This window comes from Eumetopias jubatus, unplaced genomic scaffold (genome assembly GCF_037043125.1).
Source record: "Eumetopias jubatus isolate StellerSeaLion01/CBP00866 unplaced genomic scaffold, mEumJub1_p1.0 scaffold_9, whole genome shotgun sequence".
In the NCBI taxonomy this organism is placed as follows: Eukaryota; Metazoa; Chordata; class Mammalia; order Carnivora; family Otariidae; genus Eumetopias; species Eumetopias jubatus.
Window position 1 is genome coordinate 122,089,499 of NW_028274815.1, and position 25,200 is coordinate 122,114,698.

The 25,200-nt window shown below is 58.2% G+C and overlaps 1 protein-coding gene across 2 annotated transcripts in view; it reads left to right on the forward strand.

Annotated features, from left to right (window-relative positions):
- Positions 1-21,863, forward strand: part of PLCG1 (phospholipase C gamma 1) — a 33,632-nt gene extending 11,769 nt beyond the window's left edge. Inside the window, exons 2-32 of one of the 2 annotated variants that reach the window (XM_028121894.2) lie at positions 7,765-7,917; positions 8,033-8,126; positions 8,296-8,343; positions 10,597-10,681; positions 10,774-10,857; positions 11,090-11,124; positions 11,327-11,399; positions 11,499-11,600; positions 11,826-11,944; positions 12,030-12,115; positions 12,190-12,310; positions 12,737-12,905; positions 13,038-13,160; positions 13,242-13,343; positions 13,423-13,610; positions 13,876-14,076; positions 14,156-14,275; positions 14,365-14,545; positions 15,515-15,592; positions 16,211-16,314; positions 16,496-16,592; positions 16,827-16,896; positions 17,385-17,542; positions 18,803-18,899; positions 19,042-19,266; positions 19,347-19,495; positions 20,023-20,137; positions 20,243-20,404; positions 20,522-20,610; positions 20,702-20,886; positions 21,066-21,863. In XM_028121894.2, the coding sequence (XP_027977695.1) occupies positions 7,765-7,917; positions 8,033-8,126; positions 8,296-8,343; positions 10,597-10,681; positions 10,774-10,857; positions 11,090-11,124; positions 11,327-11,399; positions 11,499-11,600; positions 11,826-11,944; positions 12,030-12,115; positions 12,190-12,310; positions 12,737-12,905; positions 13,038-13,160; positions 13,242-13,343; positions 13,423-13,610; positions 13,876-14,076; positions 14,156-14,275; positions 14,365-14,545; positions 15,515-15,592; positions 16,211-16,314; positions 16,496-16,592; positions 16,827-16,896; positions 17,385-17,542; positions 18,803-18,899; positions 19,042-19,266; positions 19,347-19,495; positions 20,023-20,137; positions 20,243-20,404; positions 20,522-20,610; positions 20,702-20,886; positions 21,066-21,108 (3,656 nt within the window). In that variant the 3' untranslated portion in view covers positions 21,109-21,863. The remainder of the gene's footprint in view (positions 1-7,764; positions 7,918-8,032; positions 8,127-8,295; positions 8,344-10,596; positions 10,682-10,773; positions 10,858-11,089; positions 11,125-11,326; positions 11,400-11,498; positions 11,601-11,825; positions 11,945-12,029; positions 12,116-12,189; positions 12,311-12,736; positions 12,906-13,037; positions 13,161-13,241; positions 13,344-13,422; positions 13,611-13,875; positions 14,077-14,155; positions 14,276-14,364; positions 14,546-15,514; positions 15,593-16,210; positions 16,315-16,495; positions 16,593-16,826; positions 16,897-17,384; positions 17,543-18,802; positions 18,900-19,041; positions 19,267-19,346; positions 19,496-20,022; positions 20,138-20,242; positions 20,405-20,521; positions 20,611-20,701; positions 20,887-21,065) is intronic. The other variant, XM_028121895.2, reaches the window with a different exon arrangement.
- Positions 21,864-25,200: the final 3,337 nt, after the last annotated feature.

A 25,200-nucleotide genomic window follows, 5' to 3' on the forward strand; every position in this document is an offset into this window, starting at 1 on the left:
TTTTTTTTTAAGATTGTATTTATTTCTTTGATAGAGAGACACAGCAAGAGAGGGAACACAAACAGGGAGTGGGAGAGGGAGAAGCAGGCTTCCTGCAGAGCAGAGATCCTGATGTGGGGCTCGATCCTAGGACCCTGGGATCATGACCTGAGCCGAAGGCAAACGCTTAACAACTGAGCCACCCAGGCACCCCATTCATTGAACTTTCAAGGTCCTGGACACTTCTGGGAGCTGGCCTGCTGGGTCCTCAGCCTCTCCTGTAGCTGGGGGCCAGGCACACACAAGACACCTAGAAAGAACTTGGGCAGCCTTCAGTGGAGGCAGAGGTCTGAGTGCAGAGGATCTCTGCCCTGGGGGCTGACCCATGAACTACCTGGGGGCTGACCCATGAACTACCTGGGGAGTTGTTTAGGCCTGGGCAGCAAAGTTGGGGCAAGCCCTTGTCCATACTGCAGCTTTTCCCTGTCCTGGGAAAGGCCTGTTGTAGGCCCAGCATCCTTCCCCCTCTTCCCTGAAACTGAATGCCCCCCCCCACTCCCCCCAACAAACTGCTCCATTGATGCCTTGGCTTCTGTGATCCCCTCTGCCGGACACGGGCTGTCAGCCCTCCAGGCCTGCCTTCTGCAGAGTGATCTGAGAAATCCCAAGGAGCACTGCTCACTTTCTCTGTGCTCCCAACATCACAGACATCTGCCTGTTGTTCCATCGTTGCACAACCTCACAGTTATCTACTTCCCCATCTGTTTCCTCCACCAGCCAGGGTCTTTGCTGAAGGGCAGGAATTCCAGTGCCTTATTGATTTCTGTTTACCCAGGACCCAACCCAGGGCCTGACACTGAGGGGAGAGGTGCCTCATGTTTGATTTGATGGAATGAATGAACAAGCGTAATAGGCAACTGCTCAGCTCTCTCCCAGCTTTTTGAGTTCTCTGGGTGGGGCCTCCTTTCCCTTCCTTCCTTTGGGGCCTGGGCATGCTGTTCCCACCTCTGATATGGGTGGGACTAGTCTAGCATCCTAGGCAAAGAGGCTGCCTGCTTGGATGGTATGAAGGCTCTGGGGCCATGCAGAGGGTCCCAGTTCTGCCATGAACCACTGTGTGACCATGATAAGACCCTTTGGAGCCTCCATTTTCTCATTGCTCCAAAGAGGAGATTCATCTAGAATCTGGATTCTAGATGATTCATGTGCTGGCAAGGATCCTTTACAGCTGTAACCTGAAGCAGTTAGTACATACGGGTTCAAGGTCTCATGTAGGAGGATCCTGCAGACTTCCATCCAGCTGTCTGAAGGGCCTTTTCCTGTTTATCAAGGTGAGAGAGGGCCAGATGCCCAGTCAGGCCTGGCTGCTCTTCTTGGTCAGGTGTTTAGGGAGCAGTGACTGATGAAACCCCAGCCAGAAGCAGATGCTGAGCTCTGCCCTGGACTCCCGGGATTCAGCCAGGGTTTCCTTGTGTACACCCTGGGAAGGGGCTGTGGCCTCTCTCCTCTGCCGCTGCACAGGCATGGGAAGGAGATAAGCCCCATTCTCACCTTTTCTTTGTTGCATGACCCTCTGACCCCAAGTCTCCCAGCCTCCAGCCTTGTCTATAAATTCGAGGTAGATAGCTACCCACACCTCTGCTTTTGACTTCCTATCTGGTGGGATCTGGGAGCTGCTTCTGATGGTTTCTGTTGGAAGATAGGAAGGGGAAGGTTATAGTCTCAAAAAAAAGGGGAATGGGGGGTTTCAAGCTTTCTAGATTAAAAAACAAAACAAAACCCTTCAAGTTTACCATGAGTTGAAATTATTTTAAGTTGCAAAATGTTAAGCATGTATTTCTGTATGGGTAACTTTTACTGCAGTGTACATCAGTTAGCTTACGTACTTTGTAAAAGGAAAAATGCTCTAAAGAAAAATATTTCAGTGAAAGCGTGTTTCATGTCCAGAAATTTGTGATATGTGCCACTTGCTTCTGTTTTTTTGTTGTGCTGGTGGTGGTGTTCTTAGCTCTATGTTCATCATTTGTGGGGAGGTTGATTTTCAGTATGTCCTCCTGTCTCTTTCTGGTGAGATCGCTTTGGTATCTCTTCTTGACATCTCAGTCACTCAATGAAGAAGGGGCCAGGAGTGGTGATCCTCTTTTGCAGATGACCATGAGGCTCAGAGGTGGGGTGTGCCTCCCACCCTGCCTTGCCAGTGCTTGGTGTTCGTGGTTCTTCTAGGTACCTCCTCCTTGCTTGATGGGTGGTTAACTGGCCGGAGGTTTGGAGGACCTCTGTCTGTGTAGGGTTTGTCTGGAAGGTGGCTTCACTGGCGGCAGGGGCTGCTAGGACACTGGTTCCTGACCAGGAAGCTTGGGTCTAATTTAGAATTTGGATTGATGCTGGGGTCCCTTCTACCCCTTCCAGAGCCTGCCATGGTCACAGTGAAGCGAAGCCATACTCACTAAGATACCCTGGAAAAGGCTTGGTGCTCCGCCCTTGCTACCCCCTTCCTCTTCCCTGGGGACTCCGCCTGGTCTCCAGGGATGCTGCCTCTCTGCACCTCCCTGCCGTGGCTTTCCTGATGCACTAGGCAGGGGTATGACTGGGAGGGCACTTGACGCTCGGCCTGATGTCTGGGAGGGTTGGGGAGCAGGATTCTAAGACCAGAAGCAGCCCTACCCTCAGAAGGACCTAGCATAGACAAGTCCTCTAGGGTCATTGTCTTCAGTCCCTTCCAAGACTGCAAACTGGCTTCCTGCCATTGAACTTGTCCCCTTCATGGCACCCTTTCCTCACCCAGTGGAGTAGGTGCTGTCCCAGGCTTGGGGACCTACTCTGCTGCAAAGGCAAGTTCTGATCTGGCCCTGAGAGCAGCCACAGCACTCTTTCTTTGTTGCTGTCTAGCTGCCCACCTCCCAAAGTGCTTGGGATCAGTTGTGTGGCTCAGATGAGGACACTGAGGCTCTTAAAGGGAAAGCGACCACCACTGCTGGTACCTCCCGAAGTCAGTTGCTCTCCAGGCCTGACTAACCCGAGCACTCTGCTTTGAGTAACTGCTGATCTCTAGTCTCCATGGTCTCCGGCAGGGAGCCTGTCCCTGGGCCAAGAGAGGAGACAAGGGAGGGTTTCCTTGCCTGGCCATGCAAGCTTTGGTTTTGCAAATTCAGGCTTGTGGCATTCTGCCTCAATGCTTAGAGCCGGCCCCTGCCACCAGGTAATGGGCATGTTTTCTTCTGCATAAAAATCAAAACAGAAACCAGTCCAAGGTTGGGGGTGGTCAAGGCAGGCCAGGCTTGACTCTCCCATGTGAATATCTTTATGTAGTCATCTGTTGGCCTGTGAACAGTTAATGGCCATCCCACCCCTAATGAAAACCTTCACTTTATCCATGACCTGCCAGAGAGGCCCAGTTATATGCTTGGAAACAGGATTTGAGAATTGATCTTTGTGATTTCAGTCTGTTAGTCTCCCATTCTAATACCCCACCCTATGTGAGGTGGTGGGGTACACATGCCTCAGACTTCTGCTGAGTGTGCAGGTGGGGTGCTGTGGCTGCAGCTGGCCCGGTGCTGCAGGCTCGGGAAGCGGCCTCTGGCTTAGAGCACATCTGCATGCACTGATCCGAACTCTGGCCCCAGGAGCCCCACTCCTTCATGGTGCCCCATCCCTGCGAGACCCCTTTTTGAGCTATGGAAATGGCTGCTTGGATTCTTTCCCTAGGCAGCTACGGCCTAGCTTTACCTCTCCTAGTTTTGGGCCCAACCCCAGCAAAGCCCTGGCCAGGTGGCTGCAATTGTCTCCCCTGCTGCTGGCTTCTCTGGGCCTCGAGTTGATGCACTAGGCACACAGGCCAGGGGTCAGGCTCCTTCAGACATCACTGGGATCACTGGTTCCTGACAGGGTCCTTGCTGCAACCCTGTGAGGTAAGAGGAATTCCCAGTTTACTAATGGAGAAACGGAGGCCAAAAGAGTGAGGGTCTGCCTAGGGCTGCACAGCTAGGATTTAAGACCTGCGTGGTTCTCCTCTGCTAGGTGTGGGCAGCCTTTAGGAAGAGGGATGGTCAGGGCAGGCTTCCTGAAGGAGCGGGAGGGGGCAGGTTGCCACCAGAACCCCCAGGCTCCTGCCCAGAGCACCAGGCAGGCAGTCTGGCCCTCAGAAGGTCCTCAGCCCTCAGAGCTGGCCTGTGATGCCAATATCTGGCGAAGCATGGGTGATCCCTCATTACCCCAAAGCCTCTTGAGGAGGGCTGGTCTCTGTATCTTCATGAGAGTGTGTGGGTGATTAAATGCCCAGGCAGCTTATCTTGTCACTGTCTACCACGGCCATGCTTGGCGTGGTGATACTCCTGCCATTCCTGAAGCATGCGCCTTGGGGACCTGGTCCTTGGAGGAATGAACACACCATGCCTCTGGACAGGCTGAGCTGGCCGGGTCGTGCTGGTGGAACCTCAGGTGCTCTCAGGTTGGAGTGAGCTTGAAGATGGCCCTTTGTCGTTGGTGAAGCCCTACACTCTTCTGCTACACAGGAGGCTAGCCTGGCCCCCTGGTTGTGGGATCCTGCCCTTGTCCCTTAAAGAGTTCCCCTGTCTCACTTCCCTGTCTCCAGCCTAGCAAGGACCTCTCAGTACCCTGGCTTTTCTTTTCCCCAGTGTTCCTTGAACGTTGTCTTCCCATGGTTCTGAGTGGGGGATGAGTGCTGGGTCATGGGTCTCTGGGAACAGGGTGCTACTCTCCCACTCTTCTACGCAGCTGTCCTCTCCTCCCGAAGCTCCCAGGTCCTGGGAGGGTCTCTGTCCCTGCCCTTCCTGTCCCGCTGCAGTTCTGACCCATACAGCTGGGGTGGCTCGGCCTCCCCCTCCCCCCAACTAGGGCAGAGGCCAGGCCTGTCCCAGGGAGTCTCCTCCCCTGATGGCAGTCCCTGGGGGACCAGCCCTGGCTCTCTCAGGAAAGGGGACCCTTCTGTGTTTGTCTGGGAGGCAGGGGGATGGGAGGTGGGGTTGGGAGGTGGCACAGGAAATAGTAGAGAGTCTCACCCTGACATCTGCCTGCTTGGCTTGTTGTGCTTGGAGAGCATCAGGACCAGGCTGGCCCTTCCTTATGAGGGGGAAGGTACAAGGGACCAGGTGTGGCCAAGCAGGAGCTTGGGAAGCTTGGGCGCCTGGCCTGGAACTGCTCTGTGCCTCTGTGGTTCCTGGTTGGGCAGGAGCCCAGTCAGCCTCCAGCCGGATCTCCATGGGAAATGCGCCCAGGGGCACAGGGCGGGCCAGAGGTTCTCCTGGGGCCTGCTGGGGGGGGGGGGGCGGGGAGGGCGGCAGCGTGCTCTAGGGCATGCGCGGGGCTGCACGTGTCCGGCCTCAGGCTTTGAACTGACCCTCTAGCTGCCTGCCAAGCAGTGGCCACGGCACGGGCTACTTCTAATGACGGGCGGGCAGCTGAGAGGAAGGGCCCAGGCTGTGAAGCACACAGACCTGGCCTAGATGCATTTGTGTTGGTGAGGTTGTGTGCCTGTGTGAGAGGTGTGGGAGGGGGTGACAGCAGCTCTGCACCGGAAGAGCGTACTGGTTTCTGTTTCAAAGGGCAGAGTTTGTGGTGGTTCTGCAGTTTCTGATCTGGGCATTTCCCCTGTTCACCTCCTCCTTCTATCCTTGGAAACTGTCTTCTCAGGCTAGGTTTTTGTGACTCAGTTCCCCCCACCCTCCCTGTTTCTACCTGAGTGTAACTTATTTTTTAAAACTCCACTCCCATTTTGCGGCCCCTCCCCCCACCTGTTTGCCTGCTCTTTTCATTTGCTCATCCAGTCCCCCAGCCAGTACTGCACGGGCCCTTCTGGGGGGAGATGACTAATGTTCACACACGTAGTGTCATGAGGAGTCAAGGGCATGATTACTGCAAGCGGGCGCTTCTGAGTTGGGTCTTTGGTGGGAGAGAATGGAGCCTGGGAGATAGTCCACCCTAGGGACCGGGATGAAATGGGGGGACAGGAAGCACTGGCTGTTCTTGCCCTTGGCCCAGCTTAGTTTAGACTGACCGGAGAAGATGGGCGGGAAGAAGCTGGGAATGTAGATCACTGAGCCTCACCAGGAAGGGCCTTGAACGCCCTAGAATGTTCTCCTTAGTGAGCAACCACAGGAGGGGTCAGAACAGTGTTATAAGGATTCTGAAAACTTAAGAAGAGTAGCTCATTGATAAATAGGATGGGTGGGGGCAGGGCTGCTGGCAGGGAAGGCAGGGCTTTTTTGGTGGGAGGACCAAGCCTGAGGGTGTGATGAAGGCAAGGGAGCAGGGAGAGTGGGCTCCAGTTAGAACCAGTAATGCTGTGGCAGGGAGCTGGGGTTGGGGCTAGGCAGTGCCTCTGTTTGAGGTGGGACAGATGGGGCACAGCTGTGGCTGGAAGGGGTAGGAGGAGAGCCTGGGCATTTGGGCCCTTTGGGACATTCTGGCCAGGGTGGTGTATAGTTTGGACTGGGAAGTCTCTGAGATGGACGCTAGCCGGGCAGTGTGCTGGCATTGCTCCTGGCTCCAGATCTCCCGGGTCAGTCTGGGTTGAGAGCATTACAAGGGGCTCAGGGAGAGTCCTTTCTGGTCGCTCAGCCTGGCTTCTTCTGTTTGAACAACTCCTCCCTAAATCTGTCTCTTTGTCTGCCTTGGAAAGTCTGCCCCTGTCCAGGATCCCAGCCAGCACTGGGGGATCGTGTGGGTGTGTGGCTGGGGTAGCCCTTCCCTGTGCTGCGCAGTGCTGGGGCCCTCTCCTGGCCTGGGGTCAGAACCTGTGCCACTAGCATACTTTGGTGAGGGAGCAGAGGGAGGGAACCTGCATTGAATGAGCTCCCATGTGCCATATACAGGGCTGGACACTTCTGGCTTTTAGACCTTTCGGTCTTTCCAGCACCCTCACCATTATTGGTTACCTGCATTAACAGATGAAGGAGTGGGATCAGAGCAGTTGTCACTGTGCTGAGATCACACAGCTGATGGGAGGTAGAGCTGGGATTCTAGTCCAGGCAGTCTGGTCCCAGAGTCCAGTTATGTTTTTTCTACCACCCTGCCTTCTAGAGAAAATTCAGTCAAGCCCTTGATTTTATATTTGGTAAAACTGAGACTAGGAGAAGTTAAATGAGTCACTCAATGTCATCTCCCTTGTTAGTGGCCAGGGCAGGTGGTCTGCCATTCAGTGCTGTGTACTTCCCCGCTCTGTGCTGTGTGAGGCCAGGGGAGCACATGCAGGCCCTTTGACAGCCAGGGTGGGGAGACATCCCTTTGGATAGCCGCTGCCTTGGGAGACCAGGCCTCTTGCTGAGACTTGCTTGGGGATGTCTTTGGGGTGGTGGGCCATTCAGGGGTGCGTCAGTTCTCCGGGCCTGAGCCCTCATTCCTCCAATGGATTCTGAGACATACTTGGGTCTGCCTCACCCTACCCTGGGACTTTACAATTTGGTTTGGGTACTTTGTGTCAGGAAATGGTCCTCACGGAACAGCCTTCAGCCTTCCCCAGTTCTCTCTCTAGAGTCCATCTAGCTTTTTTCCAGGTCAGAGTGACCTGCCCACATTCTCAGCAAGGGAAGGTACACGGGATGGGGCTCCCTGCTCCCCCAGACAGCTCAGCTTCTAGCAGAGGTCTGTCCTCAGACTCAGCCTAGCTCTCTTTTATCACCCAGTAGGCCTCAGTACTCTTGGCTCTGCCCCTTGATGAGGTGTCTCTCTTTGTGGTCCCTCCTAAGGGGGAGCGAGGAAACCAGGCTGCCCTCATTTTGGCACTGACTCAGAGACCCCAGCCTGACCTTGGCCTCTTTACCTTCCTAGTTGACATTCGCGAAATCAAGGAGATCCGCCCTGGGAAGACCTCACGGGATTTTGATCGCTACCAAGAAGACCCTGCTTTCCGACCAGACCAGTCACACTGCTTTGTCATCCTGTATGGAATGGAATTCCGCCTGAAGACCCTGAGCCTGCAAGGTAGGAGTCACGGGGCTGGAGGAAGTAGGGGGTAGTTTGGGGGCAAATATCCACTGGCTCCTGGCTCAGCAGGAAGTGTGTGTCCTCAGCTCAGCTCTTTACCCCTTGATCACAGCTACATCTGAGGATGAAGTGAACATGTGGATCAAGGGTTTAACATGGCTGATGGAGGACACATTGCAGGCAGCCACACCTCTGCAGATTGAGAGGTAAGAACACCCCCCCACACACACCGACATGGGTAGGGTTAGAGGCAGTAGATTCTAGGGAGCAGCAGCAAGGACACAGGCCTTTGTGTGCCCAGGCACTGCTTCCTGACCTCCCCAGACCTCGTCCAGCTGGAGAAGTGGTTCTCACTTCAGGCTTCTCTCCCTCCAGGTGGCTTCGGAAGCAGTTCTACTCAGTGGATCGGAATCGTGAGGATCGGTAGGTACTGGGCTGTGGCTGTAGCCCAGCCGGTGGGTTGGGGCAGCCAGAACAGTAGCCATGCCCCGAGCAGCTGCCTGGAGAACCAGAGGACCCAGGGGGCCTGCCTCTGGTAGGGCTGGGGGCCAGGCAAGTGGAACTTCCTTCAGAAAGCCCTCTGAGGGCCTTGGTGCAGACTCGCTCTGGGTCTGCTCTGCTGGCTGGGATCCTGGACAGGGTCCTGCAGAGAGGGTAAGGGTGGCCTTAGTGTGTGAGGGGTTGCCTGGAAGCGCACAGCTTTGAGGCCACCGTATGACAGCCAGAGGGGCCAGGGAGAGATGGGGACAAAGATCAGTTCATGGTGAGGCCTTCTGCCTGTTGCTGTGAAAGAACTAGAAAACCATGGAGGGTTTTGAAAGGAAGTGTCCCGTGACCCGACTTCAGTTGCACAGGACCACCGGCTCCTGCTGGAGAGTCCAGGGTGGGGCGGAGCCAGTGAGCTTGGGCAGAGAGCTGCTTCAGCATTCTGGGTGGAAGATGAGAGTGTTTGGCTCAGGGTGCAGGGTGGTAGCAAGTAGTCGGGTTTGGACTCTACTGTATCTTGAAGGTAACAGTCCAATAGAATTTCCTAACATTGATTTTGGTGTGCAAGAGAAAGAGAGAAGTCCAGAGTAACAGTAAGCTTTTTGGCTAAAGCGTCTGGAAGGGTGGAGTTGCCATTGACTAAGATGGGAAGGCCATGGAAAAAGCACATTTGGGAGAGTTTAGGGGTACATTTAGGCCATGTTCAGTTTTATGATGCCCTTAGATGTCCAGGTGGAGACATTGCATTGGCAGGTGGGTAGAATGAGTTTAAGGGAGAAGTTGGGGTAGGAGATACTACCTCGGGAGCATAGAGATGTTCCTTCCATAAGCCATGAGGCTGGAGATCACCTGATAAGTGTAGCGAGAAAAGGGAAGAGGGCCAGCGGCTAACCCCAGGCCACTTGGACGCTGGGGGAGGATCAGGGAGGTGAGGAGGAGCTAGCCAAGGGAAGTAGCAGCTTGTGAGGTAAGAGGAAAACCTGGAGGGTGGAGTTTTGGAAGCTCAGGGAGGAGGGAGTGGTCAGCTGTGCAAGGCCTCATTAGGTGTGTTGAAGACAGGTGCCCCTTGGACTTGACAGCACAGAGGTTGTTGGTGACCTTGAGTGGGGAAGGGGGTTCAGGGAAGGAAGGGGAGCATGGATGGCTCCTTCAAGGTGCTGCTGTGAGGGAGAGCAGAGAAGGGAGCGGTCGCTGGAGAGGTCAGCAGGGTCAAGACAGGTGTTTTGGTGGGACGGATAATAGCTTCCTTGTAATGCTGACGGCAGAGGGTCGAGAGAGTTTGGTGATGCAGCAAGTTTCCCAACCTGCAAAGCAAGGACCCTGACCACCTTCCTCCTGGGCGTCGGGGGGTCAGATGAGCCGGCACGTGCCAGTAGCAGCCAGGACCACACAGTACAGGACTGAATCCTGGAAGGGAGTTTTGGTGCTGCCTGCCAGGCTCTTAGGCAGGAGGAGGTGGGCTGCCTACCCTCCCCTCCCTGACACCAGCCTCCAGGAGAGAAGGCCTCCCTTTCCCCCATCTTTTCCATCCTTTTGCCAGGCTCAGCAGTGTCCCCTAGTCCCACATCCTGGGCAGGGCACCCCTGGAGGGCAGGGACACTTCCCTGTCAGACCCCAGGAGAGTGTCCAGTCACCAGCAGTGGTATTTTGCTGAGCAGGACCCCCTCCGGCCACCCCCTCACCCCTCACCCTGTGCCAGGTGCTGAGACACACACTTCTGGCATTCCAGGGTCACTGGTCAGGAATCCCTGCCGAACTCCCCCCTCCCCCCCCCCCAGGGAGTATGTGAGTGAGCTATGTGAGGCCTGGAGGCTCAGCAGAGGAAGGGTGCCTCCTGTGTCTGGGTGAGCCCGCAGCCCATAGGATTGCTAGGGGCCAGAGAGAGGTACAGGCTTGAGTGCTGAGACCTATAGGTTGGCTCCCCTCCTCCATGCCTGACCCACTTCACTGAGCCTGTTCACTCCTTTCTTGCTAGAATCATGGCCTTTGTCTTTGCTTAGATGAGGAAACTGAGCCCTAGAGAAAGGAGGGGACTTCCCTTGGTAACCCCAAAGGTTCTGATTTAGCCTCACCTCAGGACTCCAGGTGCCAGGGTAGTATTTACCTGTCCAGCCCCAGGTGGACTCACCCCACAAGTCAGGTCATGAGAGAGGTTGGGTGAGGCCACTGGGGATGTCCCTGTTTCCTCAGTATATCAGCCAAGGACCTGAAGAACATGCTGTCCCAGGTCAACTACCGGGTCCCCAACATGCGCTTCCTCCGAGAGCGTCTGACGGTAAGCACCTCCTGGGCCACCTGTGGGCAGTGGGGTCAGCCCGGGAGCCACTGGCTTTGGACCTAACCAGAGTCCCGCCCTATGCCGTGTAGGACCTGGAGCAGCGCAGCAGTGACATCACCTATGGGCAGTTTGCTCAGCTCTACCGCAGCCTCATGTACAGCGCCCAGAAGACGGTGCATGAGCCACCCACCCTCCCACGGCCCCTGCCCCTGCCCTCCCACCCCAGCCTCGGCCCTGCTTGCCTCAGCCCTGCTGCCTTGCTCGAGGGCTTTCGGGTGCCATTTCTCCAGCTTTTCTCCTCTGGAGGCCTACCCCTCTCTGTTGCCCCAGCCTTTCTTCCTGAAAGCCCTTTTCCCATGTGGCCTCCCAGGGGCTCTCGCTCTGACCAGCTTCTGTTTCCTGCAGATGGACCTCCCCTTCTTGGAAGCCAGTGCCCTGAGGTTTGGTTTGAAATGGGGCGGTGGGGTTCTCCCCTGGTGGCTCCTGGTACAGGTGGGAGGCAGTGGGAGGGAGTGAGCCATGCTGGACCCTTTTGGGCAATTGTGCTGGCTGGGAGCTGGGCTCTGCCTTCCAGGGGGCCCCTCATTGTCTATGGGCTGTACCAGCCACCCAGCTGCCAGGCGCTCCCCTTCTTTCCCACAGGGCAGGGGAGCAGCCAGAGCTCTGTCGTGTGTCCCTTCCTGAGTTCCAGCAGTTCCTCCTCGAGTACCAGGGGGTACGGCTGGGTTGGACTGGGCCAGGGTGCCTGGCTGAGGGGGGCTGGGCTCGTCACTGGCAGCCTCTCATGTGCACATCCCCAACCCACCCCCACCAGGAGCTGTGGGCTGTTGACCGGCTTCAGGTGCAGGAGTTCATGTTCAGCTTCCTTCGAGATCCCTTGCGAGAAGTTGAAGAACCATACTTCAACCTGGACGAGGTTAGCCCTACCTCTCACACCCCTCCATCAGAATGAGGGGTGCTGACCAGAACCCCACCTGGGTCCCAAGAGCCAAATTCTCCTTAGGGCTGCCACCTTGTTTCCCCCACACTATCCACCTTGCCCACCGTGATAGACACTGAGCATCTTCTCCTTCCCACCACAGCCGTGCCAATGGGCTGGGGTACTGGCTTACTCTGTCCTTTCCTTCCTATTCCTGGACAGTTTGTTACCTTTCTGTTCTCCAAAGAGAACAGTGTGTGGAACTCGCAGCTGGATGCAGTGTGCCCGGACACCATGAACAACCCTCTCTCCCACTACTGGATCTCTTCCTCCCACAACACGTGAGTGGCTCCCTCAGCCCTACCTGGCCCACCCTTAGGAGGGAGGCAGTCACCCAACCACCCCTGCCTCTCCTTCCCTGTCCAGGTACCTGACCGGGGACCAGTTCTCCAGCGAGTCCTCCCTAGAAGCCTACGCTCGCTGCCTGCGAATGGGCTGTCGCTGCATTGAGTGTGCGTGGGGGCCGGGGCTGGGGGACTGGCTTGGGGGGCCCCACCCTCTTGACTGTTGTCACGTTCCTCCCCAGTGGACTGCTGGGATGGCCCAGATGGGATGCCAGTCATTTACCATGGACACACCCTTACCACTAAGATCAAGTTCTCCGACGTTCTGCACACCATCAAGGAGCATGCCTTCGTGGCCTCAGAGTGAGTCGGGGGGTGGGGGGGAGGAGGGCAAGGGTCACCCTGGCTCCAGCTCTCTCCTGTGACAGAGGGTCCCCTCCAATGCCCCGTCCCCACTCCCCGTTTTTTATCTTTGTCCTTCTTGGCCTCCCCTCCTTACTTGCTGCTTGCTCGAGCCATTCTTCCTAAGCTCCTCCCTGTTTCCTGCACCCTCAGCCCCCCTCTTCGTGGGTTCTTCTCTAGCCTGTGGAACAAACTAAAGCTCTACCCATCCTCAAAAAATACTACCTTCCAGCAGCCAGGGCCAGCATCTTCTCTGGCTAGCTCCCCTCTGGACAGGGCCCTGAGGCCCTTGGTTCCTAACACCTTTTCTGAGGGGCTGTTTGGACTGAGTGTTGACCCCTCAGAATTGCTGGGTCTGTGTCACTGCACTTGTCCCCTACCCTGCAGGTACCCGGTCATCCTGTCCATCGAGGACCACTGCAGCATTGCCCAGCAGAGAAACATGGCACAGTACTTCAAGAAGGTGCTTGGGGACACACTCCTTACCAAGCCCGTGGACATTGCCGCGGATGGGCTCCCCTCACCCAACCAGCTCAAGAGGAAGATCCTCATCAAGGTAACAGTGTGGGGCCCCACACTTTCCAGCACCTCTCCCAGGCCATGGCTCTCGCTGCTGGTCTCAGCCTGGGTGAGGAGGGCAGGGCTCTGGGACTGGTCTGGCGCTGCCATGTCCCGCCTGCCCTCCTAGCACAAGAAGCTGGCAGAAGGCAGTGCCTACGAAGAGGTGCCTACATCAGTGATGTACTCCGAGAATGATATCAGCAACTCCATCAAGAATGGCATTCTCTACCTGGAAGACCCCGTGAACCACGTGAGGGCCGGGCCAGGCTGAGCATGGGGGGCCCGGTGGGAGGAGGCCTCCATTCATGGGCCCCACTTCGGTCTCTCCCAGGAGTGGTACCCCCACTACTTCGTTCTGACCAGCAGCAAGATCTACTACTCTGAGGAGACCAGCAGTGACCAGGGCAATGAGGATGAGGAGGAGCCCAAGGAGGTGAGGGGCCGACCCAGGGCTGGGGGTCGGGCTGGGGTCAGAGTCACGGAGCGTCTTTGCTTTTGCCCTCCCCCCACAGGCCAGTGGCAGCACGGAGCTGCACTCCAGTGAGAAGTGGTTCCATGGGAAGCTCGGGGCGGGGCGGGATGGACGGCACATCGCCGAGCGCCTGCTCACCGAGTATTGCATCGAGACCGGGGCCCCTGACGGCTCCTTCCTCGTGCGGGAGAGCGAGACCTTCGTGGGCGACTACACCCTCTCTTTCTGGTAACCCGCTCCCAGCGCGTGTGCTGCCACTCCGACATGCCCCCCGCCGCCCCAGGACCACCACAGTCTGTAGTTGGTCTCGGTTACAGGCTCTCACACAGAGCGCGATCTCCTCACACGCACGCACACACGCGTACCTTTGTGGGTGCTTTGAAGCCCTCCTGCGGGTCTGCCTGGCACCCGAGCTCCTCAGGTGTCTTGCTTGGGCTAGAGAGCAGCGTTCTGGGCCACGCCTGCTTCTCACCGCCTCCCCATCTGCCCACAGGAGGAACGGGAAAGTCCAGCACTGCCGGATCCACTCCCGGCAGGACGCTGGGGCCCCCAAGTTCTTTTTGACAGACAACTTGGTCTTTGACTCGCTCTATGACCTCATCACGCACTACCAGCAGGTGCCCCTGCGCTGCAACGAATTTGAGATGCGCCTCTCAGAGCCTGTCCCGCAGACCAATGCCCACGAGAGCAAAGAGTGAGGGAGGGGCCAGGGGCCGGGGGCAGGGGGTGCCCTGAGTGGGGAAGGCCAGGGCTTGACTCCGGTCTGTCCTCAGGTGGTACCACGCTAGCCTGACCAGAGCTCAGGCCGAGCACATGCTGATGCGTGTCCCCCGGGACGGGGCCTTCCTGGTGAGAAAACGGAATGAGCCCAACTCCTACGCCATCTCCTTCCGGTGAGGGGTGTGGCCTCGGGGTGCTCTAGGTGGTGTGGGGCTACGCCCAGGTCTGGGCTGCCCTGACCCCGTGTGACTCTTCTGTTAAGGGCTGAGGGCAAGATCAAGCATTGCCGTGTCCAGCAGGAGGGCCAGACGGTGATGCTGGGCAACTCGGAGTTTGACAGCCTCGTGGACCTCATCAGCTACTATGAGAAGCATCCACTGTACCGCAAAATGAAGCTGCGCTATCCCATCAATGAGGAGGCGCTGGAGAAGATTGGCACTGCGGTGAGGGCCCAGTGGTTGAGGGGCGTGGCCGGCAGTGATCCTGGGCTAGCTGCTGGGCAGTCGTGGGACAGTCTGGCTGTGTGAGACACAGAAGCCAGGGATGTTATAGGAGCTCCTAGACAGGTCACTGCCCAGCTAGGGGCCATGGCATAGGTGCCAGAACAGTGTCCTGGAGGGAATGTCATCTACGAGGGTGTGTCTGTAAGGATGGGCATGTGTTAGGTGACGAGGTTAGGGACTGTGAGCTGGGCTGAGGGGTGAGGAGGTCCTGGAGCTCACACGGAGCGGTAGGCCCAAGGCCAGAGGCTTACCCGGCTGGGCATGGACTAGACTGTCGCCGGGCGGAGAAGAGAGTTGGCTACAGAAGTGTGTCTGTTGGGGGTATAGCTCAGCGGTAGAGCGTTTGACTACAGAAGTGTGGCTGTGGTGGGAGGAGGCACAGGGGTAAGACAAGTGAAGGAGGCGGCTGTGGGAAGGGCTCAGGACTGGAACTGTGGCATTGGACAAAAAGAAGGCATCTAGGATGGGAGGTCCACTTGAGACTTGTCTTCGGCAGGCACGGGTGTCCAGGGAAAGGACCTCACACACTGGGGCCCAGGGCTGGGCTGGTGAATTAGCGTGTGTGGGGCGGGGGCGCCCAGGGGGAGGGAGGAGCCACTGGTCTAGAAAGTTGAGTGCATGGCCCCTGCGGGACTCCACTGCAGACAGCTCAGCAGCAGCGTGGGCCTTCAGGAACAGAGAACTTTCAGAATCGTGGGGTGGGTGTCCAGGGTAAGAATGTAGAGAGAGGGGAGGGCCAGGCCGTGCCCACTGAGGTCTGAGATGCTGGTAGACCCGATGTCAGGGAAGGGGCGGACGTGGCCTGGTGAGGCAGGACATATGGGCCTGCCATACTGATCGAGGGGCCCAGGGAAGCCGGTAGCCACTGTTGTCTGGGTATTAACGTATCCCATTCGGTCCTGTTTCCAGGAGCCTGATTATGGAGCCCTGTATGAGGGACGCAACCCTGGCTTCTACGTGGAGGCAAATCCTATGCCTACTTTCAAGGTACAGCGTCAGGCCTCTGGGCACAGGAAGTGGCGGGGGGTGGGGGGGTCCCCAGCTGCTCAGGGCTTGCATTGCTCTGCTCAGGGGCCCATCTGTGGTCGTTGTGGAGAAGTGGTGCTTGTGGTTTTCCGAGGCCTGAGAGGTTGTGAGAGATGTGTGGTTTGTGTACGACCACAGCTGTCCCTGGGCCGACCCCCTCCCAGACCTTGCCCCTGGGGGGTCCGCACTGACCCTTCCAGATTGCTCCCCAGGGTAACTCCCCGTTTCCTCCCTGGGTGGCAGCAGGGCAGGGGCAGGCCATACTGGCCAGAAAACTTTGTACTTTTGCTACTGAGTCCCTTACCTTGTGAAGATCTGTCAGAGAGGATCTTCCTCTTTTTGCTTATTTCTCTAGGGGGTAAAGGAGTTGTGCCCTATTCCTCAGCCCTCTCCCTCAGCAGCCAGGGAGCCTGGGAAGAAGGTTCTTTTCTCCTAGGCTGGGGGGCCTTGTAGGCCTGGCCTCCAGGAGTCTCCATGGCAGAGGCCTGTGGTGAGGACTGGAGCAGGGCGGGTTGCTGCAGGTCAGGAGAGTGGTGAGGAGGGACTGCCTCCTCTAACCAGCGCTCTCCCCCCTTGCAGTGTGCGGTCAAAGCCCTCTTTGACTACAAGGCACAGAGGGAGGACGAGCTGACATTCACGAAGAGCGCCATCATCCAGAATGTGGAGAAGCAAGATGGCGGCTGGTAAGCCTGGTCCCTGGAGCCAGAGCCCGTGGGGCGTGTGGCGGGCCGGGAGGTGGGGGCCCCGCACGGGCACCGGCAGTGCTGGCCGCAGCCTGGCTTCCGTGTGGGGCCTTGACAAGGGCTCCCCTCCTTGTGGGAGTTTGGGGTGGTTGCTGAGGTAAGCACCATGTGGCTTCCACAGGTGGCGGGGGGACTATGGGGGAAAGAAGCAGCTGTGGTTTCCGTCCAACTACGTGGAGGAGATGGTCAGCCCTGCAGCCCTGGAGCCCGAGAGGGAGGTGAGCGCAGAGCCACAGTGGTGGGACACGCCAGTCACGCACAGTGACGCAATAGCCTCTGGCACCTGCGGTCCACACACACACCTGTGGGGCCGTGGTTTCTGGGACACACGTGCTGTGTGTGTGTTGTCATGTGTGCGCTTGTGTGGGGCGTTTGTTGCATGCACACAGACCTCCCCCCACGCGTGTGTAGAGCGGACGTGCTGATGAGCCCTTGGGCTTTGCCTTCTGCAGCACTTGGACGAGAACAGCCCCCTGGGGGACTTGCTCCGGGGGGTCTTGGATGTGCCGGCTTGTCAGATAGGTGAGCCCCCATCCCGTTTTCCAGCCCCTCGTTGCTTAGGGTCAGGCTGTCCTTGGTGGCTCTCGGCATGTGCCGAGGGAAGAAGCCAGAGGCTGCCCCCCGGCTGAGCTCTCCCAGTGCTTGGATTCCTCCCGCCTTGATGCCCTGGGCTTCTTGCTCATCTCCAGTTCTGAGCCCTGCCTGCTCGCCCAGAGCCAGGCACCGTGGGAGATGCAGATGGCTCGCCGACCTCCACCGTCCTCATAGGCGGGGTCCCGGGGTGGGGCGGGGGCAGGGGACCCCGGGGAGACAGACCGGTTTGGAGCCCCGGCCCACCTCTTCCCGGCAGCCCTCGCGTCCTCTGCTGTCACATGGGCTAGGCCGAGCAGCCCCGGCCCCCTCACGATGTGTGCGGAGGACAGGTGGTGAGGGGACACCGAGCCAGTGCCTGGGCTGTGGTGTGGGGGTTGCGGGAACGACTTGCCAGCTCTGTCCTCTCGTGCTCCCAGCCATCCGCCCCGAGGGCAAGAACAGCCGGCTCTTCGTCTTCTCCATCAGCATGGCTTCGGTGGCACACTGGTCCTTGGACGTCGCTGCTGACTCCCAGGAGGAGCTGCAGGACTGGGTGAAGAAGATCCGAGAGGTGGCCCAGACGGCAGACGCCAGGGTGAGGGGCGCGGGGTGGGGCGCGGGGCCAGCCTGTGAGCCTGCTGGGGGCAAGGCCTGTGGCACCAGGCCTCCCCCCCAGGCCAGGAGCCAGCCCCGTGGGTCTGCCTGGCGGGCACTTGGAGACACAGGCTCAGAGACCAGAGAAGTCCTAGGCTGGAAGCGGGAGGAGGGCTTCAGGAGGAGCCGGGAAGGTCGGGTCAGAGAAGCTAGAAGCAGGCGGGGGGCGGATGGGGCCTGATGTGTTGAGGGCTGTGGAGGTACCGACAGGCACGGTAAGAACCTGCAAGTGCCCATCGGCTCTGGCAGCAGCGAACAGCCCTAGTGCTGCTCCCAGCAACCATGGCAGGGTGGTGGCCGGGGTCGGGTGGCAGTGGGCATCGGGGAGTGTGGCGTGGCAAAGGCAGAGCGCCTCCGCGGGGCCGGAGCCCGGGCAGGCTTTCGTGCTGACTGCTGGAGGAGCCAGCGGGGGGAGGGAGGCCTTTTCCGCTTGAGCCTGGGGCAGCGGAGAGGAAAGTATTTGTAAGGGTTAAGGGAGTTCTGTGGGATGGCTGGTCCCTCCGTGGTTGGTGTGGGCTAGAAGGCCACAGCTCTGGCTGCTGTGGAGGACAGGCATTTACAAGTCCCGCAGAGAACGGAAGGTGCTGAGGATTTCACCGGCAGACCCGCCGGTTGAGGGGATGGATTCTGGGTCTGGGCTAAAAGAGGGAGGAGGAGTGTGAGTGTAAGAGCCCCTGATGGAAGAAAGCAGGCCTCGGGGGGTTGAGGACAGGATGGGGCGCACTGGCGAGTGGCCGTGGTGGGTAGGTGGCTGCCCTGGGGTAGGGGGGAGCTGAGGTGATGAGGTTCTTAGGCCTGGGAGGTGGGGTGGAGTCCCCGGGGCACCAAAGACTAAGCCAGAGGCCTGCGTCCCCACTGAAGTCAGAGGAGGCTGCCTTTTTTGCCTAAGGGAGGCGGCGTACCCGATGGTCACAAAGCATCCCCGGAGAGCACAGCCAGCCCCAGGACCCTGAGCTGTCATTGAGACATGGGTGGTGGCGAGGATCCCACCCTCTGAGAGTCTTGGAGGGCAAGTGTGGCCTTCAGGGCAGAGAAGAGGAAGGACTATTCCTGAGGACAGAAGGGCCCTTGTTTTTAGTGTCCGGTGGGGTCTGGGAGATGCAGGGAACAGGGAAGGGCTTGAAGAACCCCTGCGGTGTGGGTGCGCCCTTCTGTGGGTCGGGGGCTCCAGCCTGGGGCTACAGGCTGTGTGTGTCACCAGCTCACGGAGGGGAAGATGATGGAGCGCAGGAAGAAGATCGCCCTGGAGCTCTCTGAGCTGGTTGTCTACTGTCGGCCCGTTCCCTTCGATGAAGAGAGTAAGGGCCGAGGCCCCAGTGGGGTGGGTTTGGGTGCCCTCCCGGGCAGGTGGAAGATGGAGGAGCATTTCATCCCTTTATATGGGGGTTGGGGGAGCCGCCTGGGTGGGTGGGCCCTGTAAGCGTTCTCCGTTTGGCCCAGAGATTGGCACGGAACGTGCCTGCTACCGGGACATGTCATCCTTTCCGGAGACGAAGGCGGAGAAATACGTGAACAAGGCCAAAGGCAAGAAGTTCCTCCAGTACAACCGGCTACAGCTCTCCCGCATCTACCCCAAGGGCCAGCGGCTGGACTCCTCCAACTACGACCCCTTGCCCATGTGGATCTGCGGCAGTCAGCTCGTGGCCCTCAACTTCCAGACCCCAGGTGAGGAGCTGCCCTGTGCGGCAGGGAGGGGGCTCTGCTGGGCTGTGGGGCTGGAGTCCACCGGAACTCGGCTCTTCCAGACAAGCCTATGCAGATGAACCAGGCCCTCTTCCTGGCCGGCGGCCACTGTGGCTATGTGCTGCAGCCAAGCACCATGCGGGATGAGGCCTTTGATCCCTTTGACAAGAGCAGCCTCCGAGGTCTGGAGCCATGTGCCATCTGCATTGAGGTGCGTGGTGCTCACCTATGGGCTTCAGGGTGGGTGGGGCTTGCTCTGCCGGGGCCCCTTTCCGGAGTCGAGGATAGGGTGTCCGTGTGACGGGTGGGGGGCACACTGCACTGTTTTCTGAGCTGGAGGAAGGCAGGACCGTCCTCTGAGGTAGGAAGGCAGCTGCTGGCCTCCACTGTGGGGCTGGGCCCAGAGTGGTAAAGGCCCGCTCGGTTGCTAAATCACTGGAGTCAGGCTGTCCAGTGAGGGCTCAGCTGCCCCCCAGCTCTGTTTGAGAACCGGCCCCTAAGCTGCTGTGGAGGGGGGGGGGGGCGGATTTAATGAGGTAGATGCAAAAACTCCCGTGAAAGCTGCTGCTGCTAAAGCAGAGATTTCCAGCGCCACTGCTCCTAGGGCCCTGATGCAGGGAGCCATTTAGTGGGCCGCCTCCTTGGGGCCCAGCAGAGGGCGCACAGCCTACACTGCATAGTGAGGCCTGGGAAGGCGCCGAAAGGACCGTCCCCAGCCCATCTTGGCCTGCCTTCCAGGTGCTGGGGGCCCGGCACCTGCCAAAGAACGGCCGAGGCATCGTGTGTCCTTTTGTGGAGATTGAGGTGGCCGGAGCAGAGTATGACAGCATCAAGCAGAAGACAGAGTTTGTGGGTACGTCTGCCTTCCCCACTCATCATGCCCCAAAGGCCCCTCCACACCAGCAACTCTTGTCCTCTCGAGGTGGTGGCCTGAGGCCTTTTGCCCTGACTTTCGCAGTGGACAATGGACTGAACCCTGTGTGGCCTGCCAAGCCCTTCCACTTCCAGATCAGCAACCCGGAATTCGCCTTTCTGCGCTTTGTGGTGTATGAGGAAGACATGTTCAGTGACCAGAACTTCCTGGCTCAGGCTACCTTTCCAGTGAAAGGCCTGAAGACAGGTGAGGAGCCTTCGTAGAGAGAGCGCCTGGGGCCTACCTAGGGGTGTGGGGGCCGCGGGGGGCGGGCCCCCTGCTCGGCTTCCTCCCAGGCTGAGGGCCAGGCCTTCCTCGTCCTAGGATACAGAGCCGTGCCTTTGAAGAACAACTACAGTGAGGACCTGGAGCTGGCCTCCCTGCTCGTCAAGATCGATGTTTTCCCTGCCAAGGTAACCGCAGCGCGGGTGGAGGGCCGGCGGGCTGCAGCCTCACAAGGCCTTGGGGGAAGCACTGACCCCACGCGCCCTGCCCTTGTTGAAGCAGGAGAACGGGGACCTCAGTCCCTTCAGTATGTCTCTGCGGGAGAGGGGCTCTGATGCTTCGGGCCAGCTCTTTCATGGCCGGGCCCGGGAAGGTTCCTTTGAAGCCCGCTACCAACAGCCGTTTGAGGACTTCCGCATCTCCCACGAGCATCTGGCAGACCAGTCTGACAGTCGGGAACGGAGGTGCGGCGATGGAGGGTGGGTGGCATACGGGGAGATGGGTAGGAGAGCTTGCGGCCCCTTCGGCGTCCTTCTCTTGCTCCTGGGGAGGAGTTACCCTTGTCTGGCTTTCCTTGCCTTGGGCTGTCCCACTGGGCTGCAAGGCCTCACTGCCGGTAGGGACACACTCTCCTTCCGTCCAGGGCCCCACGACGGACTCGGGTCAACGGAGACAACCGCCTCTAGCTGTGCGCCAGCCCCGTCGAGAGAAGCAGGCGCCGCGTGCCTCGTGGAGCGCCGCGAGCTGGGTCCCTGGGAAGCGGCCTGCCGTGGCGGCCGTCCTGGCCCCGAGGCCTGGAGCTGGGTTCCAGCAGTGACTGCTAGACAAACCAAGCCATTGATGAGTTGTACTGTTTGGGGCCTCCATGCCCCAGCTGTGGGTGAAGGCGAAACTCGTACTGTGATTCGAATTAATTAAGCACACATCTGGTCCTGCCTTCTGGGGGTGGAGCCTTCCGTCCGTGGGGCCAGGACCGTGGCTGCAGCCCCTTGGGGACAGAGGCTGCCTCGGCCCGCAGCACGGGCGGCTTGGAGGAACCGCTGACCTTGCCGAGAGAGCCGCAGCAGCCTCGCTGGGCCAGGGAAGCAGCCCCGAGTTTACATCATCCTGGAGCTTCACAACCCCAGCCGGAAAGGGGTGAGGGTCGCTGGCCGCGGAGCCAGGGCGGGGCAGCACAGGACCTGCCTGGAGAAGGGCTCCGCCAGCTCAAGGAAGAGAACGCAGCACAAGGGCGCGCTGCCCGCGGCCGGGACCACCACCCAGCCCGCAAGATACGGGGGATCGTGTCAGACAGTCGCAGCGGGCGGCCCGGGCTGCCATGGGCCCCTGTGTGAGGGGCTGCCTGGAGGGCGGCCAGCAGCACCTCAGGACCTTGGGGAGGAGGAGGGGGAGGAGGAAGGGAAGGACCTGGGCGCCCTGCGCCACCTGCCTGCTGCCCGAAGCCGGGGGGGGGGGGGGGGGGTGGGGGGTGGGGGACAGCCCAAGGCGAGTGCTGTGGATGCGAACGAACCTGGAGCCGGGACCCGCTTACCGGGCCGCCAGAGTTTGCAGACGTGCCGGCCCAACCGCACCGCCCCTCCTGCCCCACGGTCCGCCGCAGCGTGCCTCGCATTCACGCAGAGGCCGCCGCCAGGCCGGAGGTCTAACGGCCGGAGCGACAGACTGGAGGCCTTGGTTGGAGACGGGTGCAGCCCAGAGCGGGGCTTTTCCCTAGTACATTCAGGAAACTGCACACACGGACATGCCTCCTTCAGGGCGCCCTCCAGCAGGCCGGCCAGGGGACCCCCTTCCCCCGCCCCACCCCCACCCCATCCGAGTTAAGACTGAAGACCCCTCTCCCTGTTGCAGCAGCAGACCTGGGATCGGAGCCTGCAGACAGCACAGCAGGCGGGTGCCGAGATGATCCTGAGTGTCCATTAAACCAGTTGAAAGTCCTGTTACTGGGCATCTGTGATGTTGGAGATGGAAATTTTAAAGGTTATTTTTTGCACACCCCGTTTCTCACTATCTTCATTATTTCACGTAGGGTATGATTTTCTAGGTCTTCCACTTCTAACCGGAAAGCTGCTTGGTGGGGGTGGGGGAGCAAACTGAGTGAACTTGTCTGCACTGTGGCAGAACTGTTATTTTTATGGATTTTACAGCTCAACTAACAGTGTTACCTTTTCAAGATTTATATATTTATATACTCTTAAGAAAAACCACTGAGCCGTTAAAGCCTTGTTATTATTCGATCCTAATAGTGATTCCGTTTTCTATAGCTTACTTTTAGGGTAGAAGGTAAATTATTTAACGTTCTATCAAACTTTCCATATCATGGATTGTAAACCGAAGAAAATTATACAGATTTCTGAGAAAATGTACTGGTTTACTTAAACTAGTTCCGAAGTCGTCTTTGCAAGTATGACCGCACAGTCTTGTCCACAGCAAACACATCTATATATGGTTGCCAGCGTTTGGCTCATAATTTAAATATTAACAAAAATCTTAAATTTTATTGGAAAAGCTTTCCTTCTGAAAAGGACTTTAAAAACATCATTATTTTTCTTCTTAGTAGGATAGTCACTAAATTACCTACTTCTGCTCCCCTTTGGGGGGAAGCCTTGGGGCAGAGTCCGGGGGAGGGGAGGGTCTGGCTGCGACATGCCTTGTCCTGTGGGGACCGGTAAGGCTGTCGGAATCAGGTAGAGAGGGATGGGAGGAGAAGAAATAGCAAAGCCCATTCTGGTGGTCAGGTGGGTTTTTGTTTGAAGGCAAAGATGACTCGGGATGCTTTCCCTTAGGAACGGAAGCGGGTTAAGGAGTTACCTGCTTTGCGGGGACAGCTGCTCAGCGGCTGGCTGCTTCTGCCTAGCTACTGCAGAGATCCCAGAAAGGAGATGGGAAAGGTCAGGAAGGCAGCCCCACTGAAGGACAGAGGCACCTCACGGCGCAGCCAGCACTGAGCACATGCAAGCCCGCTGCCCGCATCCGGGCTCGGGGTGGGCCAGTTGCTCGTTGTGCTGGCCTCTTAAGATTGGCCTGCCAAATAAAGCATTCCCAGGTCCCTTGGTGGGCTCTTGCGGGGGTGGCCGGGAGAGCCAATTGTCTGGAGACTTAACTGTGGACCATTTGTTGGGTGGTTATTGTGCAGTGGAGGCGGGGTGGGGGGGTGTGGTTTGCACAACTTCCAGTTCAAGCAGATCTCCCCTCTGGGCTCCTCCAGCTCGTCTGCCTGGGGTATGTCGGAGTCGAGTGTGGCCACCGGCCTGCCTGTGAGGGAGCCGGGGTTTCTGTGGCCCGCCAGCTCTGGTGGTGAGCAGGAGACAACCCAAGTCCCCTCTCAGCCCACAGAAGCCTCTCCTTTCAAAACAATGCAGCATTCCGAAGTAGGGTGAAAAGCCTCAACAGCCTGCAACCCAATCTCCATGCCCAGACCTGGTTGAAAAGGCCATACCCTTACCTTCCCCGTGGTCTATGCCGGTGTGGATCAGAAATGACGCACATACACAGTTGCCTGCCTGGTGGATGTGTGGGCACAGGCCTAAAAAGCCAGCCCAGGGAGCCTGAAAAGATCTGTCACTGAAAAGATGCAGGTTAACTATAATCAGTTGGTTCTTAAAATGGTAATGAGTATACCCCTGGTGTGATAATTCACAGACCACACAAAGCATGGAGAGACCAAGATTTTTAAGTCAAGTCCAAGGCTGATGAAGAGTTAGAGGTTCCAAGCATCCCCTTCCTGTATGACAAGTCAGACCACAAAGACCTCTAACAACAGTTCCCAAGTTTACAGGTTGGGGGCCAGTGCTGGTTCACTGTAGGTCCCTCTGAGCACCACCCACTTGGAGAACTGGGACCAGTTTAGAATATTTCTTCTTATCCACTGAGATGGTTTGACAGTATCAGAGCACCTACTGCTCAGGTTCTTGCTGGCCCCCTGGCTTTCTTCTAGAGCTTCTCTGACCCACTCAGAGAGGACAGTCCTTTTCCCACAGACAAGGTGGTGGGTGCGAGTTAACCTGGACTTCCCGAGCCGTGTTTTTCCGCTCCAGAGTCCCGTGGCCAGGTGAGACTTTTCTAATCTATGGAGGAAGAGGTTCTGTGCGGGTCCTTTGGTTAGGGGCCCCCGTCGTCATGGCACAGGCTTGGCTTGTTGGTGTTGACCACTGTTATATTAATCAGAACATACGTTCAATCATTTACTGAACAAGTGTCTTTCTGGAATGTGACTCGGGGAGAGACAGTTCTGAAGTCCTTGCAGTGGCTTCCTAGACCTGAGGCCTGCCTGTCCCCCACCCCACCCCCCTTCCCCTTCCCCTGCGACTTTGCCTTTCATCGCCAATGTCTTGATCTTTCATCCTAGCAGAAAACACGACAACCCTCAGTCATGCAAATGCACAGGTCAGTTTCACCTCCGCTTCCTCCAGGCCGACCTGACCTCACTGACTGCCCCGGGAGGCCCCACAAGCAGGTGGGGTGAAGGGAGACCCTCACTCAAGCCTGAAGGTCTGGGCCTGTGGTGGGTAGTTGCCTCACCGTGCATGCAGGCCCTGTCCCTGCCGTGGGGTCGCTTGGGCTGGCACTGCCTCCCACCCACTGGGTTAGGCATCACCTGGGAAGCTTCTGAAAAATACCAGTGCCCGGAGCCCTAACAGCTCTTTTCCAAAAGCTGCCCAGGGGAACCAAATGAACAGTCAGGGTTGAGACCCACCAGTCTGGGCAGAGGACACCCAAAAAAACAGGGCCAGGGAGAGGAAGTCCATGGAACCAGGGGCAAAGACAAGCAGTGGACGGCT